Source organism: Erpetoichthys calabaricus, chromosome 8 (genome assembly GCF_900747795.2).
Source record: "Erpetoichthys calabaricus chromosome 8, fErpCal1.3, whole genome shotgun sequence".
Classification (NCBI taxonomy): domain Eukaryota; kingdom Metazoa; phylum Chordata; class Cladistia; order Polypteriformes; family Polypteridae; genus Erpetoichthys; species Erpetoichthys calabaricus.
In genome coordinates, this window is record NC_041401.2 from 40,847,783 (window position 1) to 40,864,151 (window position 16,369).

The 16,369-nt window shown below is 35.7% G+C and overlaps 1 protein-coding gene across 2 annotated transcripts in view; it reads right to left on the bottom strand.

Moving 5' to 3' along the window:
• The window catches only part of wnt6b (wingless-type MMTV integration site family, member 6b), a 93,495-nt gene that overhangs the window by 75,487 nt on the left and 1,639 nt on the right, over positions 1-16,369 (bottom strand). For both annotated transcript variants that reach the window (XM_028806479.2, XM_028806478.2), the window contains exon 2: positions 10,160-10,380. In XM_028806479.2, coding sequence (XP_028662312.1) covers positions 10,160-10,380 — 221 coding nt within the window. The remainder of the gene's footprint in view (positions 1-10,159; positions 10,381-16,369) is intronic.

A 16,369-nucleotide genomic window follows, 5' to 3' on the forward strand; every position in this document is an offset into this window, starting at 1 on the left:
TTTCAGTACTGCAAAAATATCTATTACTCATTTACTCTTATATAGCAAGACCTTAACCGAGGCTTCTTTTGGTTTTCATAATACTTATCAAACATCAGTAGATAGGTTATTCACCTCTGTGCTGTGTGGTATATTGACATGATTGTAAAATTACTTGCTAATATATTCACATGTCTTATACTAAATATGTAATATCAAGAGAAGTATGTATCAGTTGAGCCACTCAGACCACTTCAGACTGAAGTTTTGTTAGTATGTCACACTGCAGAGATGAATAAACACTTTACTGCTGCTTTGTGAGTGTTCTGAAGACCCAAAGAAGCCTTTGTTAAGGTCTTGTTACATAATTGTAAATGAGTAATATATGCATTTTTGTAGTACCTAACCTAAACCTGTTGTTGTTTTGTTTTTCTAAAGAACCTTTCAGAAATAATCATACTAAAATCCACTGCACAATGTAAAGACAAAATGGTATAAAACAAAAAATAGACTGACAACAACTCAAGCACAATAAAAATCTCATGGAAAAGTGATTTATCTTAAGTGGTTCAAGCAGCCACAAATTTTCTTCTTCAGCTTGGTTCTACATTAACAAAACAGACGTATGACCTTTTCATTTCAGTAGTGACGGTCTTGGTTTGGCCCATATGAACCTGCTTCATACGATAAGCCACATACTAATGTCACTGCACACTAATATAACCATCTTTGTGTGGCATCCAATATCCAGTGTTATTTTTGTAAAACACCAGCTTGAATGTTTTGCAAGATGTATGTTTATACAGCAAAGTTATCAAATGCAGGTGTATATTTAAGAAGAGAACCCCTGACAATGAAAGTGAAAGTAATAGAATTGATTTGAACAAGAGTTGTGAGGCCTATTTCTAATGTGAAAATGGGCACCTGCAATTTATAGGGACTGAGTAAAAGAACTTCTTAATGCATGTCCAAAAGGGGGCCTTTCAGATATTCAGATATGTATGCCACTAACATCCATCATCATCATTGAGGCAGACTCTGACAAAGCGAGTGCTTCACTTTCCTTACTATACCATCTCCTCTGGAACTTGAACTGAGGTTTCAGGTGCTTCTGCATCCTACCATGAAGAAAAGTCTTAAATAATGGCTCTCAAGTTCAGTCCTGTGGATCACTAAGGTTTTAGGTTCTCATTCCAAAAAACTTCTGCTTTTAACTAGAATCCTTCAAACATTAACCAGACTGTTTCTACCTTTCTTTGTTTCTTCCTTCTTGTGCCAATCCAGAAATTACAAACAGGTTTGCTTCTTTTTAATTGCAATGTAACAGTAATGTATTGGTGTCTCACTGGGGTAAATTAATCTTGTTTTTCTTGGTTTTTAAGATTTTTGTAATGTGCTGGTCATTAAGCCATTTCTTACTAATTAGCACACAGGAGATTCTGATGCTACACCTACCTTTTGCTTTTATTTGCACCTGTGATTGCACTGCACATCCCTTGTTGGCTGTGTTTAGATACAATTAAGAGAGCAAACTCCACAGCAAAAGGTGAATTAAACAGAAAGCGGTAAACATAAGTTAAGCATTTAAGCACACTTTTCTGGACATTGTCTGAATCGGCGGTCTCAAACTCCAGTCCTGGAGTGCCGTAGGCACTGAAGGTTTTCATTCTAACCCTTTTCTTAATTGGTGACCATTTTTTGCTGCTAATTAACTCCTTTTCCTTTTATTTTAATTGTTTTTTAAGATTTGTTCCCCTGATCGTTCCTCTGATCATTCCTCTGAAATGCTTCATTTCTTTCCTTAAATAGTACCCAAACAGAAATGAAATATGACATGAGTGAGCCAGCAGAAGACCAACTAAATCATGGCCTTCAACTCCAACCAGTTGCTTAATTAGGTGCAGAATCTTGTCGTTAATTAAACCCGTTCTTTAATTCCATGGCTTGTTGCTGCTCTTATTGTGCCATATCATACATTTCGAAAATGGTTGTTTTTCTCTTTTCTATAAGCACTGTTGAAATTTTTTGTGGACCAGAGTAGATCAACACTGCTGAGACCATCTCTCCTTATTTTCAGATATCGTATGATGGACACAATTTTCTGGTCATGTTTTGGCTTATTTTGTATGTTATTATTTGGCTGCTAATTAAGGAAAATGAAACAATTAAGGGGTCGGAGTTTTCAAGAGCAAGTTAATTAAAATAAAAGTAAAAGAAGTAAATTAGCAGCAAAAACAGGTCACTAATTAAGAAAAGGGTTAGAACGAAAACCCACAACCACTGCGACCCTCCAGGACCGGAGTTTGAGATCCCTGGTCTAAATGTAAATATCATACTAGCACACTATTCTAAACACAAAATAGGAGAAGAAAACATGAACAACTAATTAAACAATTATATAGAAAATTACAAAATGAGAGTGAATCATAAATAACAGATTCTGGTTGGAATAAAAAAGCTGCATTCAAAACGGTACATGAGGACTGAGGACCACTGCTCTATACCTTATTCATGATGCAATTCATAAACTTAAAGGACTGAACAAAATGAATACTGTAAAATATGTGAATTGTGCACGTTGATTTGGAGCTATCAACTTCACCTTCAATGCATTCTCTTGCGGATTTTGCTTGCTCTCTAATTGTTTACATGACTGTCCTTTAGGACTAAGAAACACTGTTAATAATCCTAAATTGCCCAGACTACATGTAATTTGGTAACAATGTAACTGATTTGCTTCAAGGTGAGTTCTTACTTTGCACCTCTTTCAGATGGAACAGGTTCCATGTTCCTTATAACAGAACTCTGACAAGAGAGACAAATGGATGGAAGGATGGATGGATAATGGAAGGGTTAATGCCTACACTTTTTCACTTTAATCTCATAATATGTTTACATTAACGTTTTCATATGCATGTTCTCACAAGTTACTCCACCTAGTCCACTTGCAAAACATACCGTGAATAACAAAAGAACCATTAAAAGATAATCTAACAAGGTATAATGCCTCAGAGCCAAAAGCATGACCCTAAGTTTGGAGGAATCTTTTCACCCCAAGAGGCTCTGAGAAGAGACATGGGAACGTGCCCCTTTCTGTTACACTGTCTGAGTGCAGTACAAAATCAGTTTGAAAGACAGGAATGATAGTCTGCTGTTCTTCACAGGAAAGCAAGGAAACATCTCAGCCTGAGGGGCTGCTATAGGCATCCCCAGGAGGACCCAGATTTCCTGCTAAGATTCCTTTAACATCAAAAAGACCACACAGTGTTAGGTAGAAACTGAAAATAAAACATTTTTTATTTTATTTTACACACGAGCAACAAGCTCATTTGTCCTGGATGTCTGCGAGTTTGTGAGTGGCTGGCAACCTTACTATTATTGAAATTAAACTTGTGTTAATATTGGCACAGAAAACTTTAGAAAACCATTGAATTATATGAATGCATTTCTAGCTGTATCTGCATGAAAGTTATTTCAAAATATTGACTGATTTAAATATTTTTCTGAGTTTAATGGGAATCCAAAAGTTTAAGTTTAAGGCAAAGAAAATATTTTGCCACTGTAATTTAGAAACTAAGCTAATTTCATTTTGTTCTGATACATAAATATTTTTCAGTGTTCCTCTCCTAGTGTTGTCATTCCAGGGAAGTACTGGCTGTAGGATCATTGCCAATGACAATGTTAGTTTAAAAATGCAGATTTATCCAAAAAATAAGTTAAAAAAATATATATACTGTATATAATATATATAATATACACTGAGGGACGGCCAACAGCCTTACCTGGCCAGGACATCCTTAGGAATGAAAGGACTTGGGGTGAGAGTGTGCACTAATGCACTAGATGGCAGCCCCTCTGGATTGCAGCTATACCTCAGATTTCCAAAGGGCAGCATGGAACATGGAGTTCCTCAACTCAACCCTGATGTGTTCCGTGGGTGCCTCCAGAGGGTGCTGCAGGGACTAGGGAACCCTACGTCATGGGGTTTCCATCTCACCCGGATGTGCTTTCGGGTCACATGAATGGAAGACCAGAAGTACTACAGGGTAGAAGGTAACAAGATCTGCCAGCCTCACAAAGATGAACCAGAGTCTGGTGAAAGGTGGACAAAGCTTGCAAGAAGGAGTGGAGGGAGGCAGAAAGAGAGAAATGCATCCAAAGAGTTATGCTGCTAAAAACACATTTTTTTAACATGGCTTTCTCATAACTTCATTTTAATTTAATCCTGATGCTCTGTATATTCAATTAATTATCATAACTATGGGCGGCACGGTGGCGCAGTGGGTAGTGCTGCTGCCTCGCAGTTGGGACATCTGGGGACCTGGGTTCGCTTCCCGGGTCCTCCCAGCGTGGAGTTTGCATGTTCTCCCCGTGTCTGCGTGGGTTTCCTCCGGGCGCTCCGGTTTCCTCCCACAGTCCAAAGACATGCAGGTTAGGTGGATTGGCGATTCTAAATTGGCCCTAGTGTGTGCTTGGTGTGTGGGTGTGTTTGTGTGTGTCCTGCGGTGGGTTGGCACCCTGCCCGGGATTGGTTCCTGCCTTGTGCCCTGTGTTGGCTGGGATTGGCTCCAGCAGACCCCCGTGACCCTGTGTTCGGATTCAGCGGGTTGGAAAATGGATGGATGGATCATAACTATTCATGGTGGCTCTAAAATCCGTACTAACCCCTACTCTCTCTTCTGTTTCTTTTCCCGGTTTTCTGAGGTGGCGACCTGCGCCACCACCACCTAATCAAAGCACCATGATGTTCCTACATTGATGGATTTAAAGCCAGAAGTCTACATGACCATCATCATCAAGTCCTTCCATGAGAACCCTAAATACAAAGAGGACTGTTCATTTATGTTAGGTAGAATGCCCAGAGGGGGCTGGGCAGTCTCATGGTCTGGAACCCCTGCAGATTTTTTTTTCTCCAGCCTTCTGGAGTTTTTTTGTTTTTTCTGTCCTCCCTAGCCATCGGACCTTACTCTTATTCTATGTTAATTAGTGTTGTCTTATTTTAATTCTTACTTTGTCTTTTTTCTCTGTTCTTCATCATGTAAAGCACTTTGAGCTACATTATTTGTATGAAAATGTGCTATATAAATAAATGTTGTTGTTGTGGTGGTAAACACTTGGTTTAAAGAGTTTTCCACAATAAAAAACTTTTTGTTCCTTTTAACTGAGGTCTGTGCCTTGTTGTGTTGGGTGTTGGGGAGCTGGAGCGCCCCCTACTGTACACAATATATATGAGAGAGAGAGTTGTTAATTTAGCCCATTGTTGGTAGTTAAGTTTCTAAGTTTTACAGTGATACCTTTTGTTTCTTATTCATTCAGATGTATGTGTCTAAAAATAAAGTAAAATAACTCTTACAGTCAGGTGTCACGCTGTGCAAAAAACATGGCAAGATTTAAAGTTATTTATAACAAAACAGAAACTGTTCTCACAGGAGTCCAGCAAAGGAGCTGGACAAAATGTTCTTTAATTATTTGTATCAGCTGTGCAAAATGTGAAATCCCTGAGTTGCATTTTCAGCTAAGACATACAACAGAGACACATGTCTGTACTGCAGGGGGCTGGAAGCAAGACTGACCAAAACTGGACAACCAGGAAGCATCACCAAGACAAATAATATAATTTAGTGACCACAAGTGCTAAACAAGAAAAGTTTATATTTATTCACACAGCCATCCATTTTCCAAACATCTTCATCCAAACCCAGACTCTGGAGCCTATCCCAGATGGGGAGCCAATCCATTGCTGGACACTATTCACACTTGCCAGTATAAAGTCAACAAATCAAACATGATTATTATCAGGCAAAGTAAACTATAAACCTGAAGAGAACAAGATTAATGAATTAATTATTACTTTAATTAATTTCAGATCAATTTAATGACCATTTATTTTTCAAATGCTGTATAAAATATTTTCTTTAGTTTGTTGTTACCTTCATTAACTCAATGTTTACTGCAATAATATAAAGTGCCTATAAAAAGTTCTCACCCACTTGGGGGTTTTCACATTTTATTGTCATGTAACACTGAATCACAATTTGGCTTTTTTGACACTGATCAACAGGAAAAGTCTCTCTCAAAGTGAAACATATCTCTGCAAAGTGGTCTAAATTAATAATAAATATAAAACATAAAATAACTGATCACATAAGTATTAACTCCCTTCAAGTCAGTCTCAACAGTCACAGTTTGGTCTCATCAGATCATAGGAACTTCCTCCAGCTTATTTCAAAGTCTCCCCACTCTAGCCAAGATGTCCTCAGTATTTTCTTCTCTTTGCCACTGTTCCATGAAGCTGCAACAGGTGAAACGGCCTACAGTTTTTGTAAGCATAATCTTTCCAGTCCTAGCCACCATAGCTTGTAAACCCTTAATAGTTATTATTGATCTTTGAGTGGCCTTTCTTGTAGGTTTCTTCTTGCATGTCCCGTGTTTTGTGGATGGCCTGCTCTAGGCAGATATACAGCTCTTCCATACCCTTTCCATTCCTTAATGACTGATTTACCTGGACTGCAAGGGACATTCCGTAACGTGGTTATTCTCTTGTCTCTATTTCTCTTGTCCCTGACTTATCACGGTGTTGCTTGGAGAATCCTTTTGTCTTCATAGTGGAGGTTAGGCCACAATACTGGCTTATCACAAGCTGGACGTTCCACATACAAGAGCATTCACACTACAAACAATTCGACTTCCTACAGGAAGATGATCTCTTTTGAACTAATAATTTCACTTCTAAAACCAACTGGCTGCACCAGTGATAATTAAAGTGTGCCATATTAATTATTTTAGACTACTTTGCAGAGATCTGTTTTCACTTTGACATTTAAGAGTCTTTTTCTTTTGATCAATGCCAAAAAAGCCAGATTAAATCCACTGTGATACAATGTTGTATAACAATACAATGTGAAAACTTCTAAGAGGGATGAATACTTTTTACAGGCACTGTATTACAGAGAAATAACATCTTTATAGCATTTTATTTTTCTTTCTTTTAGACCATCATCTTGCTAATCATCCTTCCCAATAGGCAGAAAGCAGAAGACAGACTATAAGATTTAAGGCTACTTTAAGATTTGAAATGAATAGTCGTACCCATTAACCTGCCGTTTTATTCACACTTCCCTCTTACTTTGAATGAATTGCTAGTACTCTGTTTACTCTTTCTATGTATGGCTATTTCATTTAGGGTAGTAAAAATGAGACAAGGCTTGTGGAGTGGATAGCACTGCTACCTAGGCAGCTCCAGGAGTCTGGATTGAAATCAGATATCCCAAAGACATGAAGTTAGGGATAACTGGAAACTTGGGATTGGCTCCTGCTTTGTGCCTTATGCTACTGGGAGAGATTAATAAATACAGATAGATGTGAATAGGGAGTGAAAGTGACAATCACTTACCAGTTGTTGTTTGTACAGAGTTTAAATGTCTACGTGCATTTTTTCTGGGTGCTCATTATAATGAAGTGTATGCTCATAATGGTTAGTGTGCTTACCCCACATGTTTGCATGTATGTGCCTATGAGAATGTGTCCCAGACTGGCATCTCATCCACTGTAAACTGTGACTTTGCACCACATGATTCCTGAGATCCTGTCACAGACAAAGTGTGTTTGGAAAGAGGACGTGTGGATGCGTTTTAGCTTGGTGGCAGTATTTGATACTATTCCATCTGGTAATGTACAACATCTGTATCGCATCCAAAGGCAGCTTTAGATGCGAAATAATTTAGCTGACAAGTGCAGGATAAATTTGTACTCCCAGTTTTTCTGTACAGTGTCCCTTTCCTAACTACTTGATTTTCCTCTTCTTTAGCAAGTGGTTAAGAATTGAATAATCAAATATGGGAGAACATGTCAGAGTTAATTTCATGTCAATATTTCTACATGAAAATACCGAGCTGTTCAGTACAATTGATATTTTATGGCTTTGTTCATGGATGTAATGTTTTCTTAAAAGCAGGCTAAAAAACTAAAAATTTCACACAGCTAGAAGCTAACCATTGCAAGGCAGTAAATGTTTGAAACTTCTTTCATTTAATTATCTATACAACATCAATAGTTGCTCCATTTTACATAAACACACAGAATGCGTATGACCATCCAGTGAATATTCAAACTCACTTTGTTCAACACAACCCAAACCCATGTAGGAAAGAAAACAGTTCTGCAATGGCATCAGTCAATCACAGGGCCCACACACATCTGATATCACCCATGCTTAGTCAGTTTAGAGTTGCCAATTAATCTAACACACTAGTTTTAAGATTTGAGGAAAGAACAGTGTATCTGGTGTAAAACAATGCAAAGTACAGTATTCACATTTATATCCCTGAAACTGTAAGAGAACAGTACTAACCACTGTGCCACAGACACACACACATATACACAGGCTATAATTCATTGGTTATTCTGTCTTGGGTCAAAGGTGTAAATTCATTATGACCTTTAGACGATTCCCATGAAGAATTATTCCAACAGCATTCACCAAAATTGTTAAAGACGCAAGCTTGTGGATCCTGATCCATGAGAGCTGAAAGGTATCTCTTTGAAGACCAAATAAACACTGACAGGAATTCACCTCACATACTTAAAACACGTTTTTGTATACTACTGTTTTGTAGCCACAGGCTACTGTGAATTTGGAAACCTCCATGCATTAAACCAACACCAACATGCACTCAGCCCTCATGATAAAGCTTTCTTTTACTGCAACACCTCAAATATGTTTACAATTTTGGCTCTCATTTACCTTAACTATCATTAACTTGCCCCCATTAAGAGATTTATCTTGTAAAACATATAATGGATGATTTTCTTTAAGAAAGGCTGTAAGAAAGGGAGGAACGGTAGAAAGAAAATTGCCTGAGTAAAATTGCTTTACATGGCATCTAATGATTTCTATCACTCACTTCAAAGTCTCATAAAACAAAGGTAGCTCACTGCATTTAAAAGGTAATTTAGCCGAGAATATTAAACCTGTAATATGATGCCTACATAAAAATCAGTGGTTCTCATTTTTTTTTTAAATTAGAAATTTAATAGTTTTGAAAAAAGAAGTAAATACTTACATGGACATTTCAGAATATCAAAGACATTCTGCATACCTATTGATATTACGACAGGAAGACGATTTAATTTATTAAAGATATTTCTGTTTTATGGTATATGACCTAGTTCATATTCCTTGTTTGAAAGCAAGCTAACAATAAATATAAATCTCATTAAATGTAAGCTGTTAATTAAATACACACAGTTTCTCCACTTCATACCTACAGTAATATTTCAATAATGACAGACTGAACAATTACATTATTTCAAGTACAGTATATTAAAACAATTTTTACTATTGAAAATTCATATTTATTTCCTATAGCCATTACATGATAGTCAACACCAGTCTAAAATAGAAATATGAAATCAGTTCTTTGAGGTTATTGACAACATAATGATGAGCACATGCTGGCCAGCCATTATTATAATTTCTACATTGAGTCACAGATAGTTGCAGAATACGAAAAAGTGCATTTTCTCCAACCGGTGCTGCCCTAAATGGAGTAATCAGATTCTGCACAAGTCACACAACATGCATTATCAGAGTCAACATGATGGATAATGCTGCTGCCTAACTACTCAAGGACACACATTTGAAAAATCAGGTCGGTCACCGCACAATCTCCATGGGTCCACATGTGTTTTTCTATGGATACACCAACTTTCCTTATATACTGTAATGAGAAAAAACACATGCTTTACATTAACTGGTAATGTCAAATTGGCCGTCAGTGTCAGTGTGTGTGTGTGTGTGTACGTACATAAGTGCTCCTAGCCCAGGGCTTGCTGATGACTCCTCTCAACCCTAAATTGGATAAACAGGTTCAGAAAATAGATTGATAGATGGGTGCTTCATCACATTGGACATAATATACTATATATCATACTTAAAAGCTTAGGTGAATAATTTACAATATAAAGACAAAAAGGCCCACATTTTTACTTTTCTATTAAGAGGAAATTAGCTCAGTTGGAATAAATGTACTTTTTTAACATAATAAAGAAAGAATAACAACCAAAAAATAAAATTCTCCAAAATTGTAAATATCATTAATGGTGGAAAGTAATATAATATTTCTTATCAGTAAAATTCCTTTTCAAAAAACATATGGCCAGTAGGCTTTCTGATTCTTACCTTGCTGTACTATTTTACCAAAATATTTGTTGTGACTTGTGCAGTTCCATCGTCGAAACCTAAACTGGAACTGGCATTCCCGCAAACCCAGCTTTGCTCCTTTTGCTACTTCTTTGATGATTTCTGGCTCAGTCTGGCAGAGTTCAGCCTGTTTTCCAGCCAAGCGTTTTGTCTTTCTGCAGATACTGTTGGGATCCATGACCAGAGGGCTTCCTACTGCCCTGAAAAGTATCCAGAACACCACTATGAACACTCAACAAATGATTGCATATCCTTACACAAATAGCTTTATAGAAATCACACTTTGCACTTAACATCTATCACTCAGTGCATTTGTTTCAGACAACATGGGATTTTACAAGCAGTGCCTATATGAAAACAAAATATATAACCTATAAGGATACACAATATGACATTTTAATAACTGTGATGTTTACAGGAAACTGAGGAAATAAAATAAGAACTTTAAAAGAGGGGTTTGCAATATAAATGCATTCCATCCTGGCATTCTTTGACAGTCACATTGATGCTCAAATCCTCAGTGCAGCATTCATATACAAAAAGACTTCTATGAAGTATATGGATAGAAATATAAAGAAAAGATCAGTACAAACATTAAGGTACACATGAAATTTAAAACTCAGAGGTTTTATTAGGAATGCATTCTAGTTTTATTTTTTAATAGAGATTACAGATAATTACTTTAATTATAGTGTATATGTATGCCGTAGACATAGATATAAATCATTTAATAAAAGACAATTATAATTACTGTGTGAGGCTATGAAGTAAAATAATTATGCTGTGGATAATTAACTCGAGGTATTAAGAAGGAACACAATAAGTGTTTTATATAGGGTTTTCTCCATCTTTTTCTCTTAAAAAAAACACCTGATATTAGTTCCTAGCAGTTGATTGGCTAACTTTATGGAGGGTTCCATCCATGCTGCATACTCCATTGTCTAGCAGTTATTCTGAACACCATTTGGTTGTTTGCAAAAATCACACTGTAGAAACTAAAGAGGTCATATCTCCATGCATTAACATGAGTAACAGTATTAAAGATAATTGTTTCCTGAATGAGAATAAGCATATTTGAAATACTGAATGAATGAACGAATGAAGGGATTTTGCATAAATAGGGTGATACAGAGGCATATTCTGGTTAGTGCAGCCACTACTCCATTGCAGGATTCCAAGTTTGACTCTTGGTGCACTTGCTCTCTGTGAAGAGGCTTCCTTCATGTGTTTGAGTTTTTTTCCAGGTACTGTAGTGCATCTCAGCAATACACGTAATAGACTAATTAGCAATTTTAATGTTGCGCAGATCAACAATTCTTTAATAAAAATGTCCAGAAAAAAGTTCTCAATTAGCTTTCTAAATATTTTTTTTTATTTTAAGTGTATGCAATTATATGACATGATCCTCTTCATTTTGTTTTTTTCATTTTACTGAATTAACACAGATTTAAGGGCACACATCATTTGCTCACTGAGTAAAAGTAAAAAGGCTAAAAGATTCACTATAGGTGTCTAATGTGCATATTACACAGGGCTCGATCTCTTGACCTTGCAATTGCTAGCTCTTTAGTCAAAAGAACACTTAGATGAGATGAAGTAATATTCCTTTAGCTCATGAAGTTACTTTTGATCAATTTTTCATTGTGAAAATAAGGTTACAGCTGCCTTTACCAGAGGTCAAGATCAGAAGTGTGCTCATGGGCTTGCCCACCCAACCATACTAAATAAAGAGAGAGGCTGGTTATTATTGCAGTTATCTGTATTTGAGGAAAAATTTTGAAAATGTCACCAGTGTTTTCTCCTTCAGCATTTCATGGAAAAAGAGAAATGACTGTTGAGGAGTGCATATAAAGTTTTAGGGGAGGACTAGGTGAGTTCATCTATTGCATTTATTAGCTAGATGTTCATGATCAGCAGTGGTCAGAAGCAACTTCAAACATCTATGAATGTACTCTCTTGGCTTACATGAACCCAGAAAGTATTTCCACCTTCTCTCTTTGACCTGTATTACTGTGCTAGGGTGGTGATGCACTGATGCATCCATTTTGCAAGAGACTTAATTCTGTTATACACTGTAGGTGCTCATGCAGCAGGTCAAAATAGAGCTCATCTGTTGTGTTCACTAAATATGCTTACTATGTCTCAATCTGAACAGTAACTGATGTTTGTCCGCAGAAGAAGAAAGTAAACTAACATACTGTACCTGGTGGTTATATTCTGACCTTTCCTGCATACCTGACAAGTCACCTGCCATTAAATATCATAAATTTGTGTCTTCATCTTCGAAAAAGAGTTGTTTTATTATTATTATTATAGCTTCAAATCTTATAAATTATTTAAGGATTTAGAGATGTATCCAACTAGCCACATTGCCTTTTAATATTCAAATCAAGACTGAACAATGCATCTCTTCCTCACTCCAGTGTGAACAGGCAAGCAGTGACACTATCTGATTTCCATCTCACTTAGTGTTGCTTTCATGATAAACTGTTTAATTGATTTTAATATTTATAGTATACAGTACAGCTTATGAAACTGTATACATGCAAGACACTGAATCACTTTTTTACGTTAATGTAATCTCCTTAGTAACAGACAAAGCAGAGATGCTGATTTTGATAGGAGCCATGTCAAATGAAAAACTAGAGCATTATACATAGATATGATTGAAGGTAATTGTTTAAATTGTTCTTAACAGTTAGTTTTATGTAGATAGTTGGCCTGAAAGGGTTTAATTCCAACTCCCGTTGCTGACTGTGTAGAGCTTGCACATTCTCAAAGTATCTGTGAGTGTTTTCTTGGAGTACTCTGCTTTCTTCTAAAGGACATATATTACATGTTAACTTAATTTACAACTCTATTGTGGGTATGTGTGAGTGTGCTTTATGATGGACTGGCATCTCCTCCAAATTTTGTGCCTCACTTGTGTATCACGCAGCCAGAAATAGGCATAAGCTCCCCACAATCCTGTGAAAGTAACATCAAGTTCAGAAAATGGATGGTTAATAACTGGATCTATGTTTCACTATTAAAAGGTCAGACTTCAGCGCTGCAATGCTATAAATGAATACCAGAAACTGATAATGAATAGATGAATGAACTGTTTGTCTGCATTACAACTATATATATGTATATGTGTATATGTATGTGTATGTGAGAGTGTGTGTGTGTATGTGTGTGTACGCTATTTGATCTGACAGTAAAACTTTTGTCCATGCATGAACACTTCCATGCACCTACGTGAACACTGGAAGAACATGCAAACTTTACTTTGAATATCTTCATATGACAAAATGGCTAAACATAAACTTATTCTTGACAAAGATAAAAGTTAATGAAAAACTGACATGGCATATATATGTAGTATATACAGTATAGTGTGTATAATGAAATATATATTTTGCTGTCTACAATCTCATTTTTGTAACCTGTCACAAGGGTTACATATCTCATTTCACCATCTACTAAATATTATTATTGCAACCAGATTTTTATCCGCCTCTGCCTCTATTATACAAATTACTGGATGCATTTTTGTGGTCACAAATTTGGAAACCAACAAAAAATAGAATCATTCTGTGAATTCTCTATCTGTGTATTGACATGCTTTGATACAGACCAATGTGTTACCTATTCTTTTGAAAAGGTGGTGTTAGAAAACATGTTCAGCCAACAATACCTAAGGAATGACATACCAGTCTATGTTCCCTAAATGCTCTAAATGTGATGTGAACACATAACATACTGTAAGTACTATTTCATCTAAAATCAACCATTCTGAGACTTATTTTTAACATTGTTCCATTTAAAAGTAGAATAGAAATTTTATAGATGGACAGGAATATTATTCCCTGATCCACATAAACATTTTCTAATATCTTCTCAGGTTATTTTCCTTAAGGATAAATAATAATATACTTATAGATTGAATAGGATGGCTTGAACTAAGTCGTCTCATTTAAAGTACTCTCAAATGTTTCTACCAAAAACATCTCCAAAGCACTAAAAACATGAGAGTTGGACTTAAAACATGACTGTAAAAATAGATCAGTTTCAGATGTGTGTAATTATAATCTGTTTTACAGTCCCAAATCTCAAAGTTGCAGATCTGATGATCTGAATTAAATGGGATGCCTTTTGTTTGGGCTGTTGATGTGTCTTTCTGTTCAGCCAGGCCAATTATTGTTTCTTTTAAAACTCCATAATAAAATTGTACATAATTAATGATTTCATACACTGAAATGTGTATGTCTGAATTGTCTCTGTATACTTATGTTTAAGTGTGATGCCTTTTGACTTCTGCTTGGCTGAAATATATATTTTTTGCAGCCCTTGTATGTAATATTTTCCTACATTATGTTTAGTGTCAAGAAAATGTCAGGAGACAACACAAAGTCATTAACGTAACATATATATAAAAGCAGTTTTGTACTGACAAGTCATGACAAAGCAATGGCCTAACTTTTAAATAGTTTAAGTCAGAAATATTTACTTAATAGGGCTACCCATTACACCACACAACAACAGTGAAAAAGTTGAAAATTGGGCAAAGCAGTAAATCAATAAACACTTCTTTGAATGCAGAGTTTTGTTCAAATTATTCAGTTCATTACTACATATTTTATGAAAAGAATGCTATAATTTTTTTTCAACTATTGTATTGTCTCACAGGTATTAATAATGTATATCGAAATCGGGGGAAAAAAATAGTTATGTATATATTCTTTGTTCTCCCAGTGGAAAAAAATTAAAATAGAATAGAACCACAGTATGGAACTCCACATTCATAATTTAAATGTATTACAACAGTGCCCTTCCCATATCAAAATATACCACATATGTTACTGAATATAACGTATTTTAAGCAACACACTGAAAAAAAAACTTGTTTATCCAACACTTACTTCAAAAAGGTAAATACAATGTGTACAAAATGTATACATATACAGTATATGTGTATGTGTAAATTACTTACATACATACATACCCTACAATTATTTATGTATCTAGATAGAAAGACAGAGCGTATACTAATATATATATATATATATATATATATATATATATATATATATATATATATATCATACACACATATACTGTATACATATATATACTCTAATAATCAATGATTTGTGTGTGTGTGCATATATAATATATATATATATGTAAAATTCTCAGACATTATATATATATTAGAATTATTACAGTCCACAAAGACATGAAAGTGGTATTTTGTATGTTTCTTTTTAAAGATGTGACTCTCCATATCTATGAAAGCCCTCTTTTCTTGACCTTGTAGGACTGGAGATTATCAGTAGGAGGAATTTCAGCATGTTGAATTGGGAATTGTTTTATGATGACATATCCATTGCCTCCAGGTCCACCTGAAATTCCAACTCTGACCCCCTCCTGTCTCATAACTTTTGCTGAAGGCTATTGCTTAACTCTTCATGAGCTAAAGCTAATTAAACACCAAAATTAACACATTTGAGTTTGTCTGCAAGGTGCTAATTCACTCTGTCATGTGAAAATTAAAAGCATTGTTTACCAGTCAAGCCCTGTTGTAAGAGTAAGTGAAAGCAGCACAAGTAAAATGATGATCAATTGAAAACATATTCTGTTGTTTTCTTGGAGAACAACTGTAAAGAAGTGGTTTAAATGCAGATAATAAAACATACACACAACCTCTTATACACACATACAGTACAGCATATTTGTCAGATTCCAGAGGACTGATCTTTTTTGCACTCATAAAGTCTCTTTTTAAATGTGATGTGCATCAAATTTTAACGAATTATGTGCATTACATCCTCATGTGGTTGGTTATGTGTGCCCTAATGAGCAAAGCATGTGGAGAACAGGGTAGGATGTGGAGAGTGTAGCAATGTAATTTTTACGTCCATTACCCCATTCTTTATACTCACACATTTTGACTCAATTTCAATTGTTATTATTTTAGGATTTATTTTTATGTTTATTACCATCACGTCCGTGAACATATTTGCTTCATATTCGAAACGATTAAAAGTTAAGTGGCAGTAAACAAAAGAAACGTTGGAAGTCGTCAAATTTAACATGCAACTTCCCAGTTCACAGCGTAAAAAGCCCCCATATCCTTAGGACTGAGTCTGTCAGACACCGATAGTTCTTGCTGGACCGCATTTTAATTTCTCGAGATGTGTCATT